The sequence below is a fragment of the Fusarium verticillioides genome (genome assembly GCF_000149555.1).
Source record: "Fusarium verticillioides 7600 chromosome Unknown supercont3.27, whole genome shotgun sequence".
Lineage (NCBI taxonomy): Eukaryota > Fungi > Ascomycota > Sordariomycetes > Hypocreales > Nectriaceae > Fusarium > Fusarium verticillioides.
Window position 1 is genome coordinate 61,443 of NW_017387864.1, and position 14,853 is coordinate 76,295.

Sequence of the window (14,853 nt, forward strand, 5' to 3'; positions counted from 1 at the left end):
CTTCGGAGAACACATACAGTGGTAGTGACATCCAATTCAACGTCTTGCTTCCACTTCCAGGCACCAAGCAATCTGCAGCCTGATGAAGTCTCTGATGAATGCCACACTCTGCCAAGACTGAGCACGTTGATGCACATTATCCTTGCACGGAGATCCTTCTTCACGCTTGAACCACCTGATGCGAAGTACGTACTAGGGAATCGGCCCTTGCTCGGTTAATACTTGTGAACGAGGTCAGCCAAATCCCCATCTATCTTTGGTAGCCACTCGCGCGACATTGGAGCCGTTGGAGCCGTCAGCATAGTTTGCAACTGTCAGCTTTGCAGGATGGACTGCTAATACACCGGCAAGTCAATGAATGACCCTGGCTGCCCAGCTGACAGGTAGAAAACCTCCACGTTTTCCCACTGTTTGCTTCTTCCGTTTCTGCAACCATTACGGGCAGGGCAGGACGGAGTTCGGCAGAGATCGGACCGGTGTTTGTCACGGTCTTGACCTCTAACATCGAGGCACTCAACTATCGCCGTTCCCGTTGGCTCCCTTTGCAGCCCACAACATGTCTCATTCGCCACCCGCTCTCGGCGCCGGACTTGGCGTTCCGACACCAGTAGCAGCGCGGATAATTGCTTGAAGGTTGAGCTTATCGAACATGGCAACTTTTTCTGATGGTAGGCGGAGAGGGTTTTCTTGAACCGGCTAGTCTATACTGTACATGACTTGCGTCTGAGCAAATTTTTGGGTGGTTTCTTTTCCCTATCTTTTTCCTTCTCGTAAGTTCACCTCTTGGCCACCGGAGTTGGCGATGATAAGTTGAAGAGATAACAGCGCCTGGCCTTGGCGTATGGGGAGAACATCAACCTTGTCCATTGAACCCGCAGACAACCGTTCAGGTTCAGGTTGAGCCGGTGCTATTCGCTGATGGTTGTCTTGGTGGACCATCTTTGAGTCTCGCCCAGTCTTATCCCCTCTGGTCCACTTCTCGCTTCGAATTTGTTCGGCGTAACTCCGTTCCCTGTGGCGAGGTGATTCCTGCTTGTTGTTCTTGTCTCAACATACGTACATACATGGGGGAAAATATCGTGAGCGGTACATCTGGAAATATCTGGTTGCATCATGGTGGTTGTCGCTGTTCTCGGTGACATGGGGCATTTTCAGGGTTTGTTTTTGCCAAGCTGCAGGCATTCCTGTTGCTCGTGAAAAATGGCCTGAGGCATCTATGATTTATTGATGTGGATAGGACTCGGTGCAACATACTGCCGAACAGTTCATATGTATCGAGTTCGACCAGATCTCTAGAGATTTGATAAGGTTAGTAGGTAGTATATATGTACGATAAGATACGGAGCATTAGCATAAAGCTTCTCGACAACGTCTGTTGAGCCTCTTGGTAAGAGTACCACTCACGTCAGGAGCTAGTAGAGAAGACCATCGTGATTTAGGAGCATTTCTTCTGATCGGACATCGTCATACATTGTCTGAAGCCCAGTTGAAAACTGCTGAGTTACACGCATCTGGCTTACTAGGCTCAGTTCAACACAAATATCCTGCTGACCGCTTCGACTCTGAGCGTCACATCACCACGTGCAGTGGATTTCAGTTCGAGACACAGACAAAAAGGTCCTCAACGTACTCAAATTGCTGCATGCCTTTGGTATTATCCGTCATTTTTGATGCAGTGAAATCTACATACAGGGTAAGTTCCACAGAAGAAGCACCAGCGGATGGGGCAGCTACAGGGGACATCAGTGGTCAGTACCACCTGGACATGTGCCGTGACCAATGACATAGCGCGCTGCAAGCCCCAGACAGTGATCCGAATCAGGAACGGGGGCCTCGATCAGTGAATTGATGATTAACGTCACGATCTATTGGAAGCGGGTCCAGTGACGCACCTCTTCCTCACTCTGACAACACGGTACCCGACCTCTCTTTACCTGCCACGCCCGACTCCTGACTCTGAGGCCTGCCTACGACAGGCGCAGCTTCGTTCGCGTGAGTTTTTTGATTTGACCACATGATAGATACTTAGTTTCATATCCAACGGACATTTAATGATCCAGCCAGCTCACCAAAGTAAGATACCTCGACTACCTATCTTCTGAAGTCCACCGTTTTTTTTTACTTGCTTTGCGTCACCTTGTCTCGTGTCTGCACGAGATCGGCTCCTCAGCGCCTTTATCTTGCTTGCTTGTGATAACCATTCGCAGACAACCCAGGTCGCGAACGGATACAGCCCCTGTCACCGTCTTCGTCTGTTCTTAGCAACACAACTGCCGTGCTGTAATTGCCTGAGCTCGCACTTCATACCCTCCCCGCATCCGGACTCTTACCTACGGCAGCTAGATAGCAACAACTTCAAAGCATCGAGTGTCTCCTCCAGATTCCAGATTGCCAAGCCTGTTCCAACAACTTATTGTCGAACACCGCTGTGATGGGCGCGGAAGACACTGGGGGTGGTGGGCTACCAGCCTCTCCCTCATCCTCTAATCCACGAAGAACCGGCGGCAGCCAGTCTATCGCTCGAGGGGCCAACACACAAGGCTACGACGAACAATCACCTCTACTAAACAATGGCGCCAACAATGTCCATGGAGAAGCGGACGATTCACAGGTCACAAAGAGCATATGGTATTTGCTCATATTGACCATCAGCATTGGCGGTCTCCAGATCGCCTGGTCTGTCGAGCTTTCAAACGGGTCACCATATCTTCTGTCCCTTGGCTTGAGCAAGTCTCTCATGGCTCTCGTCTGGATTGCTGGACCCTTAACCGGCACCCTTGTTCAGCCATATGTGGGTATGCTCAGCGACAATTGCCGTCTGCCCATGGGTAAGAGAAAACCGTTCATGATCGGGGGATCTATTGCCACCATCCTCTCCCTCTTGTTTCTTGCATGGGCCAAAGAGATTGTCGGTGGTGCTGCTGGACTCATGGGTTTTGACCCAGAGTCTAAAGATGTGAAAACAACAACCATCGTGGTCGCGGTCATTGGTGTTTACGTGCTCGATTTCGCCATCAACACTGTCCAGGCGTCCATTCGTGCTTTCATCGTTGACTGTGCGCCAGCTCACCAGCAAGAATCTGCCAATGCCATGGCCAGTCGGATCACCGGATTTGGTAACATCGTTGGATACATTGCTGGATATGTCGACTTGACGCGTCACCTTGGCTTCCTTGGGAGGACGCAATTCCAGATTCTCTGTGCCATCGCATGTTTTGCCCTTGCCTTGACCGTGTTTGTGAGCACCGCCTTCATTAAGGAGAGGGATCCCCGACTTGACGGCCCCGCCAAAAAAGAACAACAAGGCGTTTTCTCCTTCTTCTTCACTATTTTCAAGTCGATCAAACGCCTTCCGCCTCAGATCAAGAGGGTATGCGAGGTCCAGTTCTGCGCCTGGGTCGGCTTCTTCCCTCTGTTGTTCTATACGTCCTCATATATCGGAGAGATCTACGTCGAGCCATACCTCCAAGCGAATCCCCACATGTCTCCGGAACAGCTCAACAAACTGTATGAGCAAGCGACCCGCATTGGTACCTTTGCACTTCTCATCAACTCGATCGTGAGCTTGCTCACAAATGTATTCCTTCCGTTTTTCATTGCGCCAACGTACGATAGCCAGCCAGTCACCGGTATTCCGGGAGAGAGCCCTGCAGGCTACTATGACTCGGACGAGGATGAGAAGCCCTCTTGGTTAGACAAGCTGGCCATTCCGGGCCTGACTCTCAAGCGTGCTTGGTTTCTGTCCCTCCTTCTTTTTGCTGGGTGTATGTTCGCCACGCTTTTCGTCCGGACCGTAAAGGCGGCCACCGTGCTTGTTGGCCTTGTTGGTATCACCTGGGCGATGACACTGTGGGCTCCATGGGCCATCATCAGTGCCGAGATCAGCCGGAGAGATGCCCTGATACGAGCTCAAAAGATACGATTGGCCGCCGCCAGAGCAAACAACGACGGTACCGCAGATGACGAGGAGGAAGAAATCGATCAGGCTGGAGTGATCCTTGGCATCCACAACATGGCGATTGCGGCACCTCAAATCATTGCTACTGTTGGTTCCAGTATCATCTTCAAGCTCTGGCAGAAGCCCAGAGGCACACCGGGAGACCACAGTATTTCTATTGTGTTCGCGCTTGGTGGAGCTTGTGTCCTGATCGCATCATTTTTCGTTGCCAAGATCAAGGATGATGCTTCCATGCCAGCTGATGTTATGACCGAAGCCGAACAAGGTCGGAGTGGGACAGAAGAGGTGCCGGAACGCCGACCTCTCAGCAGGCGCAAGTCTACCAAAGACCAGCTTCCCAGAGCAACCCAGGCCCGGGCCACACTGACACGACACAAGAGTTTCGGAGGTGCCGAAATGCACTAAGAGCATCGATCCACACACTCACAGACAGGCAGATAGAGAGAGAGAGAGAGAGAGAGGTACACTCCCTTGAATGAAGCATGGGAAGGCGTAGGGTTAGGCATCTGGATTGGCATTTGGCTCTATTTACTAAGCCTAGGAGCATATGGAGGGATGGAATACCGATTTCCTTTTAGTTAATTTGATAAGTACCTCATGCTAGAAGCCCTAGGTATGCTGGGCCATAGGCTGGATGTTAGAACCACAGTTTCATGTTTAAGCTTAGATCACGACATTACATTCGTTCCTCAGCTCGTCTTCATCTGATATACATCGCTCAACCACCCAAGCCTACCCATCCGTCGCCATGACGTACAACATCCCTAGCAGAGCCTATGCCCCGAAATCAATCCATTGGGTTCGGGTCTGCTGATTTGGGACCGCACATGCCGATAGAGACCCTTGTCTCGCCAGGAAGAGGACCAAGGGTAGGGTTGATGGTTGTGAAAGGGATGAAGTGAAAGCACCACAAGACATCGTCATCCTCACCACAATAGCTGTAGTCACAGTCAAACGACTCTTTGGGAGCAGCTGTGACGGCAGCGGCATCTGTGTCGCAAGCCTCTGGGTTGTGAGGGAGGGCAAGGGCTGTTGAGGCAAAGAGTAAGACGAGATAGTTGATGGGAAACATTTCGAAAGTTGTGAAGCTTCTGTGACGAATTTGGGTCAAGACTTTCTGTTGTCTAAGTTTCCACGAGAGGAGGGGATCTTTATAGAGAACCATGGCCAGACAAGTGCTACATTCGAGAAGGCTTCCCTGTACTCGATTCGAACAGCAGGTACTTGTTTGCGTTGCAGATGATGGTATATAACACCCACATGATACTGCAGCTAGGTTTCATATGGACTAGAACAACAGAGAGCAAGGGCAGTAAGCGAAACGCAGCTTATGGAATCGGCAGATGGGATTTGCACCTACTATACCCGGGGCAAAGAATTTCACAAGGCGAATAAAATGGCCGAGAAAGTGTGAGACCAGGCGGGAATGTTGTACTTGGGAAGACTGGAAGCCAACAGAACAGTCTCTGGTGACTAGGTAGTTAGCAAATAGATACCTATCTAGGTAGGTATACACCGGCCCTCAGGTGGCTGGCTGTCTTTTTACATGGATAGCATCTTGTTTCCGGCCTTCACCCACAACGACATAATAAACCCGATGCTGGTTACCCAAACTAAACTGCGTACCCGTGATAGTCGGGGAATATCCTGCAACCACAGGTAAGCGATGTTGTACAGGAGACGGCTCACAACAAAGCCGAGACCGAGAATGTTGATTGTTGGCGCTGGTACGTCAGCGAAATTCGCGGCCAAGATACCTGCGGCATAGCAACCGATAGTTTCGAGGCCGTTTTCTGTGGCAGCTTTTGCACGGAGGAGGAATTGTTTATGCTGGGATCGTTAGTGGGAGTCGTGGGACGATCGGGCAACCAAGCTTACAGATTTATCAAGCGTCTGGCAACTGGCTATTCTGTCCCTGTGAGAGCGAGGGTTACAGTTGTCGTAGGTCCCTTTGGCACCGGCGGTGATGGTGTAGGCGTGAGGGAACGTGATGATGAAGAATGCAGCTGGGACCTATAAGAGAAGCATCAAGTTGAGAAGTCGTTGGCCACGAAGGGGAAAAGGGCCGTACTGTGAAGAAGGAATAGTTCCTTGTGAGATCGAGACCGAGAAAAGACTCCATTGTTGGTGGTTTGATAGGGAGGGAGTCGTACTGTGATGTAGAGAGAGTTCAGTTGAATGGGTTGATGAATGGATGGAGGAGACTCCTGTTTTTAAATCACAAACAACAACAACAACAACAACAGCAGCAGCAACAAAACTGTTGAGAAGAGCGAATATCTGATGAGACTGAACTATCGCGAGTTCCTGGGAGAATTATCAAACTTGTCCGACGGTTTAATAATCAGGCGTAACTACTAACTGTTGGTTATTAGACCCGCTTCGAGTATGAACGAACATGCGTCCAATGCCACGTTGAGTTAGCATAACGGTTACGATCAACCCAAGTAAGGATAACGAATATTGAACAATGTGATAACTGCTTGTTCAATCCTACTGAAATGTCATGGTATGAATATTCAATGTTATTCTTAACACGATGTGAGTGGATGGAAGTAACATTTCATCCATCCAATGTTATGTATACAGGCCTTCATTATGCCAATGACAAGAAAGAGGTACCTATGTATAAAAAAAAAAAAAAACCTGGCCATATCGGGGTTGGTGTATGTGTATCGTATCCATCCCCAACACCGCCAACGTCGATCAATATGACTAAGAAACAGGGGGCATTCTCAACGCCTTTCCAACATCATTAACACCCCCCCCTTCTCGAAACTGCAATCACATCACGGAAAAACACCCAAATTAGGCTCATAAGACTTGCATTGCTAAATACTTCATATGCTCGCATGGTCATCAACCACTTGTAGCCAAGAGATGGCTGACTATGTATAGTCTATGTATGTACTGAGAAGAGTAAAGGCTGACATAAGAAATCTAGAATCGAAAATGCTTTGACAGATGTTCAATATCTGTTGAAATGTCATGTAAAAACAGCCGCCACCGCCACCGCCACCGCCGACCTGTGTCTTTCCTTGTTGTGTATAAGGGGGTATCTCATATGTTTGTAAAGAATAAAAGCTCGACCTGTTCATGCAAGATATCGCTTCGAGATGACGGATCGCTTGGACCCGACTCGCCAACCGTTTCCGTCCCAGCTTGTGGTGCCGCTTGGTTGGGACTTGGTGGTCTTGTAGGCTCCGGGGCCATGGTATTGGCCATTGTCGAAACTTTGGCCAGTGCTGTAGCCACCACCCTGGCCGTGTTGACTGTCAGGTGAGTATCCATCACCGTTCTGACCTTGCTGACCGTTCTGGGTGTCTTGTCCTGGCTGAGTACTGCTGGGTGGGTTGGTCTGGCCATCGCCATTTTCGCTCTGGCCGTTACCGCTGTTGCCATTGCCACTGTTTCCGTTGCCCGAGTTTCCATTACCCGAGTTTCCGTTACCGGAGTTGCCATTACCAGAGTTGCCATTACCAGAGTTGCCATTACCAGAATTTCCATTTCCCGAGTTGCCGTTGCCAGAGTTGCCGTTACCACTGTTACCACTACCGCTGTTACCGCTGCCAGAGTTGCCGCCACCGGTGGTTCCGTTACCACCACCACCGTACGAGCCTCCCTGGACGTAAACCTTGATACTGTTTACGAGCCAGTAGGCGTTCTTGAAGTCGGCAGGGTTGTTGGCAACATAGTCCTCGCAGTCTCCCAAAGACGAGGTCTCTGGGTTCTTGCCCCAGACATCAGGAGAGCCAGCCCAGTCACCACAGAAAGTGGTATCAAAGACGATGTTGTTCTCCTTGAAGTGATCGTCGATGTTGCAGCCTTGGCCGCCGTTGAATTTGGCAGCGGGAGGACCCCAGGATGAAGGGGTGGGGTTACCGGACTGGATATCTTGCGGGATGCGACCACGGTGGAAGAACCATACAGCAATGTGGTCGGATGTCCACTCAGTGGCGTAGACTCCGCCGCCGATGTCATTGAAGCCATCGCCGTAGTTCTGGTTGTCTGAGGTGTTCTGGCCACAGCCGGCGGAGGCACCAGCAGAATCGCAGTTCTCGGACTCGAGGGTCGTGCCCTGAGTGGTGCCATCATTGGTGATGCTGCAGCCAGGCCCAGTGTGGAGACTGATCTTGTTCTCGGTCTGAGTGCTGACGCCCTCGAGGATATCAATCTCGCCAGAGGTTGGCCAGTTGGGGCCGAACATCCAGTATGCGGGCCAGACACCGGGGATGCTGCCAGGCATATGGGCAATATCGGCGATGAAGAGACCGTGAGTGAAAGCGTCGTGAGAGGTGACACGGACAGACCTTCGGCCGTTGGAGGGGTTCTTTGTCTGGTAGTCTACACCCATGTAGACAGCGCCATCGACATAGCCAGCCAAACCCTCGGAGTTGGCGGCGTCGGCATCGACGTAGTCAACAAAGCCGTTCGTAGGATCCTTCTCGTTGAAGAATTCAAAGGCTTCGAAAAAGTTGGAAGAGTCGTATGTGGTCTTGATGGAGTACTGAGAGTAGGAGTTATTCTGTGCAAACGCACCATTGAACAAGGCCGCAAGGCCCAGCGCGAGGATGGAGGAGTGCATTGCTTCTGAGAGAGAGAGAGAGAGGGGGGGGGGGGTGTTATGTCGTGTTGTTTCTAGTTAAAACTATTCGCAAGATCGATTCTGATTTGAAGCTGAAGTTCTTTTGAGTGTGAATGAAAGAATGCGATCAAGTCGTTCACAGATACATATGATTTGTGCCGGGTGGTGGGTTGTATCAGAACGAGGCTGATGCCTTGAGAAGGTCAAGTGCAATGAACAAACGATTTATAACAATAGACCCGTGAACTGTATGCCATTCATCACCTATTGTCTGAACGATGGAATCCCCAGCCAAAAGTGGAGGGAGGGCTGGAGGGGAAGGCTATTGAAGTGAGTGACAATAGCTCCGACACTGACGCTGCCAAGGAGGGAGGTAGGTAGGTAGGTAGGTAGGTAGGTTAGTAGTCCAGCGATATAATTACTGCTCCCAGTCAATAGGAAAACAGCAACAAAACCAAGAAGAAAAGAGAGAGTGGATGGAAAGAGAATGATAAAACAAGGACGGTCAGCCAGCTACCGAAAGGATTGAACGGTGATGGCGACGAATGCAGCCAAGAAAGAAGTCAAGGAGTGGATGTGTCTTGTCTAAGTTTCCAAGACCAGCTCAGCCCCAGAGTAACCAGACACTGAAGACGGAAGAAGCCAAGGCCAGGGAAAGTACAAAGACACAGATATAGAGAGAGAGAGAGAGAGAGAACAAAAAGAAGAGTGAGGTTGGTTATGGTCTAGTAAAAGGAAGGGCTTCCAAGGAGAGGAGGGAATGTGGGAGCTATGTATAAGTTTATGTCTCTGAATATGGGCTGGAATGTCTTACAGCCTCTCCTCTCGAACGCCAAGCTATTGTGAGAAACGAGACTAGCCATGTTTCTTTGTTACTCTCCCACCCCTTGTCTCGTTTGGGCGCTGTGTTGCTTGCTTGCTTCTATCAGTCAGTCCATGCTCTACAGGATAGGGATAGGGATACGGAGTAGAGATCAGATGGATGCTAGTGCTCGTGCTCATGCATGCTAAAAGATTCCGAAACAATAGCCAAGGGGGTGGCTAGGTGGGGAGCCTTTGAACAAAGTCAGGACTCTTCATATAATAGGGTGCCACCAATAGAATCTCCCACAACCACTTTTGTCTAGAGGCTCTGATGCGTAGGTAGCTTGACAGTTCCGATTCAGAGAGGGCCAAGGCCAATCACTCCAACGGAGAAAAAGCTTAGCGGAACCATATACGGCTTGGCGTGCCTGAAAATGGCCGGTTCAGGCAGGGAGATGGATAAGTCGAGGCTTGTGATAGGCTCATGTCAAGTGGACGAGCGGGTTCAGGGGTTTGCATTCACTAGAGAGCACGCTATCTGACAGTGGAGTGTGTGCGTGTGTGTGGCAGGGGGGCAGGGGGGCGGCGGGGGCTAGTGAGTAATGAATAAATGCCCTGGAGCTGGAAGGGCTTTCAGATGGGATGAGAAACAGCTGACGACGAAACAGAGACATTCCCGCGCAGCTGAGTTTTGTTTTCTGCTGGAATTCCCTATTGTAATATATTGATTATCCATGTGAATGCTATTGTTCTTGAATTCGTGAATCATATAACTAACTAACTAACTAACTAATTATAGTACCTAGACTGCTATCCATATCTGTATACATACACCCAGTCTATCAGGCCGAGCCCAGACTTTGGTATCCATAACAGCGCTTCTAACTGTAGGTATGTATGTACGTATAGCCGCGCGCTCAACTCGTTTCTATATGGATCCCTGTCTCTCCACCTGATGCTATCCATCCATAACTACCTTACCTGAGGGAGTTTAAAGCCCAATCCAACAAGCAAGCAAGAACAAAGAATATCCACACAAAGCACTCAGCATGTAATCACACAGTTACATACATACATAGCCCAGCTGAACCTCAAAATAACCTGATCTTGACCCCATCTAGCCCATCTTGAATCGCTCATACTTAAGCTAGGCTGAATTCATTCCTTACCAAGACATTTCAGTCACTTAGCCTCGACGCGCGTTATCCAGCCGTCGCCACACTCATGCAAACAATGACCTATTCTGAAACATAGTCTCAGGAATGGAAGTAAGACTAGACCTTTCTATCACTTCTCCCTGCCTAGGTACTCATTGCTCACATCCACCTACCTGACCAGTACAGTAAGTAGTATGTACCTCTTTAGGACACTCACGCTGCTGACCTCTCCACAAAACCTCTCTGCCACCTTCTTTCTCTTCCATCATCTTTGATACTGCAACATTTCCAATTGAACCTTGAAATCCGATAAATATCTGCCACTACTGAAATGTATGTACGGAGTATGTATCCGTATGTACTCCCCTGACAAGGTTAGCCTACTCCAACGGGCGGAGAATCAACCCCTGGTCTATTCTTCCGCGCCGTGGTCCCGAGATCACATCACATCCCGGCAGTTATGATCTCGGCTCTATGTAGACGAACAAGATCTACCAGTATGTACATCCTTCTCGAGGAGTCGAGGTCCACGGCCTCCATCTTTTAGACTTTTGGAATGTCTTGATATTTCCCCTGATTGTATGAAGCCTCGCTACGCCCATATTGTATCAGCTTGCTTGATTGTATCTGGGATTATCCTTGCCCAATAATCATCCATCACTTCCGGAGGATCTCACTCATTCGGCACAAAACAGTTTCACTCCACGCACCTCAATACGACTGTACCTACATGCATATATACACATGTATCAGTAATTATCGGATAATTCCCCCGTAGGTGGTTAAACGTTTTCTTTCTCTTTCGGACCGATCGCAATCCCAGCTCCTCAGGTACAGGTACGCTAGAGGTACTGTAATTAAGGTACATAGTAAGTATGTTATGTGTTTCTTCCTAATTGCCAGCCACATGAAACTCTACATACATCCTCCCCCACAACCTAACAACAACCTTTTCATATCTATAAAACACTCCATATCTCCTCTCATTTCATACCGTGACGGTCCGGCAAGCAGGCGATGCTTCCGAATTCAAGCCTCTCCGTGCGATATGCAGCCGAGATTTCCCCTTACATCTCTCGACTGTCGCGATTCTCTTTCTAATGCCTCGTCTAAGTGGGTATATGCAGTCGAGAAAAGGAAAAAAAAAAAGAGTGCAAATCATGTACAGAACTCCGTGGCAAGCATCAGCACAGTCATACCATTAGACTGTTTTTCGTGTCCGTGTCCGTTCCCCGTATATCGTCTCGCCGAGTTGATGCGTCTATGTCCCAACAAACAATCGAGTAACTCGTCGCTTCATTCATCTCACAGCTTCATTCAAGTGCCCTTCACAACTTGACCTTCTTGCCGGTGAGCTTGAACCAGAGGACCGCAATGAGATCCTCCTTAAAGCGCTCCCATGGGTTTCGGTTGAGCCAGTAACTGAACTCACGGTAATAGTACATCTCGCCCCAACAGTCTCGGCCCCATTCACACCCTGCCATGTTGACCAGAAAATCGCGCTGGTTCTCCTCATAGTGGATGTGCTTATCCTTAGGTCCGCCGTCGGGGTTGCAAGCTCCGGGTGGGAAACTGTTGATCTTGCGCTGATGTAGGAAGCCGACATGCTTGCGCACCCATGGCTGCGTTTGATATAGCTGATCCAGTGCATCTTGCTCTTTGTGCTCCCACTGCATGTGCTTCTGCTCATATGTGACAGGATCCCACCAAACGTCGAGCAGCCTGTCCGTCCAGTCGCTGCGCCGCATGAAGAAGGATCCCAGGTTGAAGCCGGCGCAATCCTGTGTCATGATCATGTTGATCGAGTTGGCCCTACCATCCCCAACAGGGCTTCGCGAGACCTCGTCCAGATAATGATTCGTGAAAGGATGCGATATGTTGCGAGGGTTGAAATAGTTGATGTCGCGCTCGACTTCTGTCTGCAGGTGGTTGAAGATGTGGTCTTGAAGCGATACTGAGGGCTCCATGACGAATGTGTTCAAGTCCAGCCACCAAACCCTGACATTGAGTTTAGTCTTTTATTCCATCCACACACACACACACACACACACACAGCACAGCCAGGGTCAGCTTACCATTCAGCCTTGGGATACTTCCTCAAGGTCGACCGAATAAAGTCAACTTTCTCCCAGCTCTCCCGCCACTCGTGCGCATACTTCTTCTTGGTGCTCATGTCCACAATTTCCAAGTCGTAGCCCCATCGGTTGACGTACTTTCGCTTGTTTCGCACGCTGTCTCGCTCGATAGCCCATTCTCTGGCGCCCTTCCACTCCATGACACCACCTCCAACATTTGCGCCCAAGATAATGACAAACTTGTTGCCGCCGCCGAAAGATCTCCTCCAGTAATATACAAGAGCTGCAGATGATCAGTCATAGCCCAAGACCCAAGACAAGCCAGGGGCAACTTACGGGTTGTGTAGAAAATGGTATAGCAGAGTATCGCTACCAGCATGAACAGCAGAGACATCTTTAGTCTCCTGCCCATTCGCCCATAGATCGATCGTATTCTACCGGCGAGTGGTACCTTTCGAATCCATCTTGGCCCCCGTCCATGCTTTTCCTTCCACGTCTCACGCTGCCCGTTAAACTGCGGGAGACTGCTCGATAGTCGCCGCATGTGTCTGCTGAAGAAACCCTTGTTTTGAGTCGAAAATGAAGAAAATGTGCTAGAGTTGTGAGGTCGCATCTTGGCCGATTCCCATACAACAGGGCCACCGCTCACGTTCGCTGGAGTCGACCTCCCACTGTCAAGGCTCAAGCCTGGACTTGACCAACCACCACCGGGAACAGGTGAAGGGCTTCGCGAAAGGGTCATGGAAGGACCTGGGGTATCTGTAGGAGGCGGGCTCACCGATTAGCCGGCGAACTAGGTTGACTGTAGTTGACGGTCCATGGAAGTCAAAGACAAGCAAGATATGTCTACAAAAGAAAAAGGAAAAAAGAAGAGGGACAAGGAAGAGGGAAGAAGCAAGAGAAATGTGCTTAGGTAGCTGATGAAGCAAGGATGGCCAAGAACAAGTTAAGGCTGAGGCCATGCAGAAACCAAGGCCGAAGAACGGGCACAAGAGTATATATTAAAAAAAAAAAAAAAAAAAAAAGAGACAGTGGGGAGGATAACAGTCCAAAATAAAGTATGGATGGTGTAAGGGAATCCGCCAAGAAGCCTCTAGGTATGAGAGCTGAGACATTGACAAGACAACTGGAGAGCATCACTATCAACTGTACGTACCAGGAACTGGAGATAAGGGACTGTTGTGAGGCTGCTGTGGCCTCTGGGGATCGGAAGATAGGAAGCCCGGGTTGATCACGATATGGCTGACAGAAGACCGTTGTCTGGTATGAAATGCACGGGAAGGGCGATCGCTAAACGAGCTCGAAGAGCCGAAGGGTGAGCTTGATGAAGCCAGCTTGAGCAACGTCGCAATCGGCGACTTCTAAGAAGGGTGCCGCTTATGCCGGTTATCGCGAAGTGGAGGGTGAGGGGCAGCAACTCTCGTGGAGGGTCGCAATCACGAGGCTCAAACTGCTGTGATAGCAAATGCTTGGTGTTGTGTGGTTTTCCCCCCTTCCCTCTTTTCCCCTTCTCATTCGCCCACTCTGCTCTTCTGCCCAGAGTCGCAGGAACGAGAAGTTCGCTTTGACGCCACAAACGTCCCGACTTTTCCACCTTGGCAAGGGAGGGTATACAGACGTTGTCCAAAGTACTAAGCCAACCACGGCCGCAACTCTTCAGCTGGAAATGTGGCGCAGAGTCAGAATACAGTAGGCGGAATGAAATAGGTATCGGGGGATCGTGACGGGGCGAAGGGTGGCAGCACCGTACACGAGGATTGGGCGACGTTGGCAGGTATACGGGATGGTCGATACGATGCAAGGCGATGATGGTGACAGGAATAGGTTAGAATTTCCCGTCGTGGTGGGTGGATAGGTAGGTAGCCTGGCCTGGTATGATGAGGAAATCTGCAGTGAAGCAGGGCAGTGATGGCGCAGTTTTCTTTTTTGGCTTTATCGTATCGGCACTAATAAGGTATCCCGGTCTGACTAGTAGGTACAGTAGCTTCAGTGATGGAGCTTCTCAAAGATTCGGTGTGGTTATTTGGATTGGGTTGGATTGAATCCAACAGTACATCGCAGAATGCACTGGTACCTAGACAGCGAGGAATAAAACGAGTGTGATGCACCGAGTCGCGGTGTCCCGAGGTGTAATTGTTGAACGAGCAGTGATCCTATGTGATGTGATGTGATGCGATGCGATGCGATGCAACTGCGGTAGTAACGGTGAACAACGGCCGATGTAAATGCAATCGAGTCTTGTCGCAACTGGATCTGAGTAAGACGCAAGATACT

The 14,853-nt window shown here is 49.8% G+C and overlaps 5 protein-coding genes across 10 annotated transcripts; 1 reads left to right on the forward strand and 4 right to left on the reverse strand.

The window, feature by feature from the left end:
• The first annotated feature begins 4 nt into the window (after nucleotides 1–4).
• On the forward strand, nucleotides 5–6,205 carry FVEG_14050 (hypothetical protein). Of its 4 annotated transcripts, XM_018903386.1 has the most exons (4): nucleotides 5–233; nucleotides 352–770; nucleotides 826–2,073; nucleotides 2,208–6,205. In XM_018903386.1, the coding sequence occupies exon 4, from the start codon at nucleotides 2,432–2,434 to the stop codon at nucleotides 4,361–4,363; it is 1,932 nt and encodes a 643-aa protein (XP_018762126.1). In that variant the 5' UTR covers nucleotides 5–233; nucleotides 352–770; nucleotides 826–2,073; nucleotides 2,208–2,431; the 3' UTR covers nucleotides 4,364–6,205. The 4 variants fall into 4 exon arrangements, with proteins under 4 accessions (XP_018762126.1, XP_018762125.1, XP_018762124.1 ...); XM_018903385.1 differs by having other exon boundaries at nucleotides 352–2,073; XM_018903384.1 differs by having other exon boundaries at nucleotides 826–6,205.
• Nucleotides 4,746–5,191, reverse strand: FVEG_17708 (hypothetical protein; the record flags this gene model as incomplete). The annotated part of the gene is made up of 1 exon (XM_018906938.1): nucleotides 4,746–5,191. The coding sequence occupies exon 1, from the start codon at nucleotides 5,121–5,123 to the stop codon at nucleotides 4,746–4,748; it is 378 nt and encodes a 125-aa protein (XP_018762127.1). The 5' UTR covers nucleotides 5,124–5,191.
• FVEG_17709 (hypothetical protein) lies at nucleotides 5,321–6,522 on the reverse strand. 2 transcript variants are annotated; one of them, XM_018906939.1, is made up of 4 exons: nucleotides 6,321–6,522; nucleotides 6,030–6,265; nucleotides 5,837–5,971; nucleotides 5,321–5,788 (listed from the first exon to the last, which is right to left on the reverse strand). In XM_018906939.1, exons 2-4 carry the CDS (start codon nucleotides 6,078–6,080, stop codon nucleotides 5,501–5,503), a joined length of 474 nt encoding a protein of 157 aa, XP_018762128.1. In that variant the 5' UTR covers nucleotides 6,081–6,265; nucleotides 6,321–6,522; the 3' UTR covers nucleotides 5,321–5,500. The 2 variants fall into 2 exon arrangements, with proteins under 2 accessions (XP_018762128.1, XP_018762129.1); XM_018906940.1 differs by lacking the exon at nucleotides 6,321–6,522 and having other exon boundaries at nucleotides 6,030–6,297.
• Nucleotides 6,523–6,766: 244 nt separating this feature from the next.
• Nucleotides 6,767–9,583, reverse strand: FVEG_14052 (endo-1,3(4)-beta-glucanase). The gene has a single exon (XM_018903387.1). The coding sequence runs from the start codon at nucleotides 8,541–8,543 to the stop codon at nucleotides 7,053–7,055; it is 1,491 nt and encodes a 496-aa protein (XP_018762130.1). The 5' UTR covers nucleotides 8,544–9,583; the 3' UTR covers nucleotides 6,767–7,052.
• A 1,621-nt stretch (nucleotides 9,584–11,204) lies between these two features.
• On the reverse strand, nucleotides 11,205–14,823 carry FVEG_14053 (mannan polymerase II complex MNN10 subunit). 2 transcript variants are annotated; one of them, XM_018903388.1, is made up of 4 exons: nucleotides 13,736–14,823; nucleotides 12,916–13,338; nucleotides 12,580–12,862; nucleotides 11,205–12,502 (listed from the first exon to the last, which is right to left on the reverse strand). In XM_018903388.1, the coding sequence occupies exons 2-4, from the start codon at nucleotides 13,319–13,321 to the stop codon at nucleotides 11,833–11,835; spliced, it is 1,359 nt and encodes a 452-aa protein (XP_018762131.1). In that variant the 5' UTR covers nucleotides 13,322–13,338; nucleotides 13,736–14,823; the 3' UTR covers nucleotides 11,205–11,832. The 2 variants fall into 2 exon arrangements, with proteins under 2 accessions (XP_018762131.1, XP_018762132.1); XM_018903389.1 differs by lacking the exon at nucleotides 13,736–14,823 and having other exon boundaries at nucleotides 12,916–13,595.
• Nucleotides 14,824–14,853: the final 30 nt, after the last annotated feature.